This window comes from Pinus tabuliformis, chromosome 1_1, assembly GCF_031772625.1.
Source record: "Pinus tabuliformis cultivar Carrire ecotype Pingquan chromosome 1_1, CPIR1, whole genome shotgun sequence".
Taxonomy (NCBI): Eukaryota; Viridiplantae; Streptophyta; class Pinopsida; order Pinales; family Pinaceae; genus Pinus; species Pinus tabuliformis.
Window position 1 is genome coordinate 266,060,884 of NC_142297.1, and position 2,586 is coordinate 266,063,469.

The following is a 2,586-nucleotide window of genomic DNA, read 5'->3' on the forward strand; positions in this document are numbered from 1 at the left end:
CCTCAAGTCTGCTGCATGCTCACTGATCCTTTGATTAATTGATCGACTCGTTTCACCAATGTATGGGGCTCCGCAGGAATAGGGAATGACATAGACCCCTTTCATGTCTTTAGGGTCGACAGGATCTTTAACAGATCTCAGCGAGCTACGGATGGTGTTAATAGGTCTAAAGGTCGAGGGAATATTATGCCTCTTAAGAATCCTGGCGATCTTATCAGTGGTTCCTTGGATGTAGGGGAGGTGTACACCCAGGATCCGGTCTTTAGGATCTTTATGGACAGAAGGCTCCTTCCGGGCTTTGAGGAAAGCTTTTTGACCTAGGTGTCTACTGTAACCATTTTTAACGAAGACATCCAAGAGATGAGCCTTCTCCTTTGCTAAGTTTTTCTCATTAGAGATTCTTAATGCACGAGTAGCCAACGTGTTGAGAACCCCTAACTTCTAAGCAGGGAAATGATGAGAGCTGGCATGGAGATATTGGTCAGTATGAGTCTTTTTTCGAAAGACTTGGTGGGAAAAGGAACCATCAATATTCTTTGAGATGAGAACATCAAGGAAGGGAAGGAAACCGTTGACTTCCTTTTCCATAGTGAACTTAATGGCGGAGGATTGTTCATTGAGATGATGGAAGAAGAGATCCAACTCATCATGACCATGAGACCAAACAACACCAGTGTCATCTACAAACCTCTTCCAAAGCTTCGGCAAGAGACGGGCTGAGGACAAAGCTCTGGACTCGAAATCTTCCATAAAAAGATTTGCGACGACTGGGGATAGGGGGGAGCCCATGGCCACCCCACAAGTTTGCTCATGGAACTCTCCTTCGAAGCTTAAAAAGGTGGAAGTAAGACATAACTCAACTAACCGAGCGGTATCACAGTCAGTGAGCCTATTGATAACTTCCATGGCCTCAATGATGGGAATACAAGTATTAAGGGAGACTACGTCGAAACTAACTAGAATATCATCGTGGTCAAGCTTCACCTTCTTAAGATCATCAAAAAATGACGCAGAGTCTTTTACGAAGGACTCTATGCAACCAACCAATGGTCTAAGCTTTAAAGCAATGAAAAGGAATTTTGCAAGAAGGTAAGTAGGACCACCGATGGTATTGACAATAGGTCTTAAGGGAACCCCTTCTTTGTGGATCTTTAGAAGGCCATAGATCCTAGGGGTGATGGGGTTGCTTTCTATGAGCCTCTGGGAAAAAGAATCAGTAAAGTTACAGGACTTGATAGCAAGAGCAACTGCCTTTGAAACCTTCTTTAAAGGATTCCTAGACAGCTTTTTGTAACTTCCACTATTGTTAAGATGATCCAACATCTTGGATCGGTAATCATCCTTGTTAAGGATGACTGCTGCCCCACCTTTATCGGCTTTTAGGACGACAATATTGCGATTTTGGTTTAAGGTTTTTAGAGCCTCAAACTCAGCTTTGCTGATATTACTACGGGGCGGTTTTGCCTTCCTAAGGGCCACGGCACAATCTTGCCTAATCGTGTCCTTAGTTTTATCCAGAAGGCTCTTAATACCAAATTCCACACTGCAGATGATGTCTTCAACTGGAATTTTCTTCGGAGCTAAGGCAAAATTAAGACCCTTACTTAAGAGACTAAAAACAGATGGGGGAAAGGAAAAGCTAGAGAGATTGATCACCTTATTGCTGGGGGGTAAAGGGTGAGAATTACTCCCCGGATCAAGGTTATTATTATTATTATAATTATTAACGATATTAATGTTATTATTAATATTATAATTTCCTCCCATATTATTATTATCATTATTAAAATTATGTTCTATATCGTACACCTTATTATTATTATTTTCATCGATATTAATATTATCATTAATATCATTATTTCCTCCCCTATTATTAATGTTATTATTATTCAAACTCCGTTCTATATCATACACCTTATTATTATTATTATTATCGTAAATATTATTTTTATTATTATCGTTAATATCATTATTTCCTCCCTTATTATTATTATTAATGTTAATGTTATTCTGACGGTCCTATATCATACCCTTTATTATTATTATTAAAGTGATACATAATATTATTATTATTATTATAAATATTATTAACGTACATAATATTATTATTATTATTATTAATATAATTCTCATTATGTTATTATAATCTACCCTAATATTATAATCATTATAATTGTTATCGTTATTTTTAAAGTTCTCAATCTCAATACCATCCATATTCACGCTAAAGCATAAGCCACGTTTATTACTACACAACCCGTCTTGGTTTAACACGCTTGAATTCTTGTAAGCTTCAATTTTACAAGAAGAATATGAGACAGCGTTTACAAAAGGCGCGCACAAGGGATTCGTACCTGGAGGCTCACCGAAAACCGCCATGTCTCCATGAGCGAGCACGTTTTCACCGTTCATTTGCTGCCGAGAAGGTAAGGCCGAGCAGGTCGATACATCCCCATCCACGCCTATTACTGGAGGCTCACCGAAACCCACCCTATCTACACGAGCCAGCGCGTTCTCACCAATCGTTTGCTGCTGCGCAGGTAAGGCCGAGGTGCTTGATACAACACTAATTACGCTGGACGGTTG

At 39.2% G+C, this 2,586-nt stretch overlaps 1 protein-coding gene across 1 annotated transcript; it reads right to left on the reverse strand.

Moving 5' to 3' along the window:
- Window positions 1-441: 441 nt before the first annotated feature.
- LOC149212559 (uncharacterized) lies at window positions 442-2,379 on the reverse strand. The gene is made up of 2 exons (XM_089388722.1): window positions 2,211-2,379; window positions 442-1,580 (listed from the first exon to the last, which is right to left on the reverse strand). Exons 1-2 carry the CDS (start codon window positions 2,377-2,379, stop codon window positions 442-444), a joined length of 1,308 nt encoding a protein of 435 aa, XP_089244848.1.
- Between the last annotated feature and the right edge of the window lie 207 nt (window positions 2,380-2,586).

Bases quoted from the DNA above. Each gene is read 5' to 3' on its own strand.
- LOC149212559 (XM_089388722.1), bottom strand. From the start codon at position 2,379: ATGGCGGTTTTCGGTGAGCCTCCAGGTACGAATCCCTTGTGCGCGCCT. The intron at 1,581-2,210 runs GTATTGAGATTG...ATTTTGCCTTAG, and splicing joins CTTTAGCGTGAATATGGATG to CTCCGAAGAAAATTCCAGTT.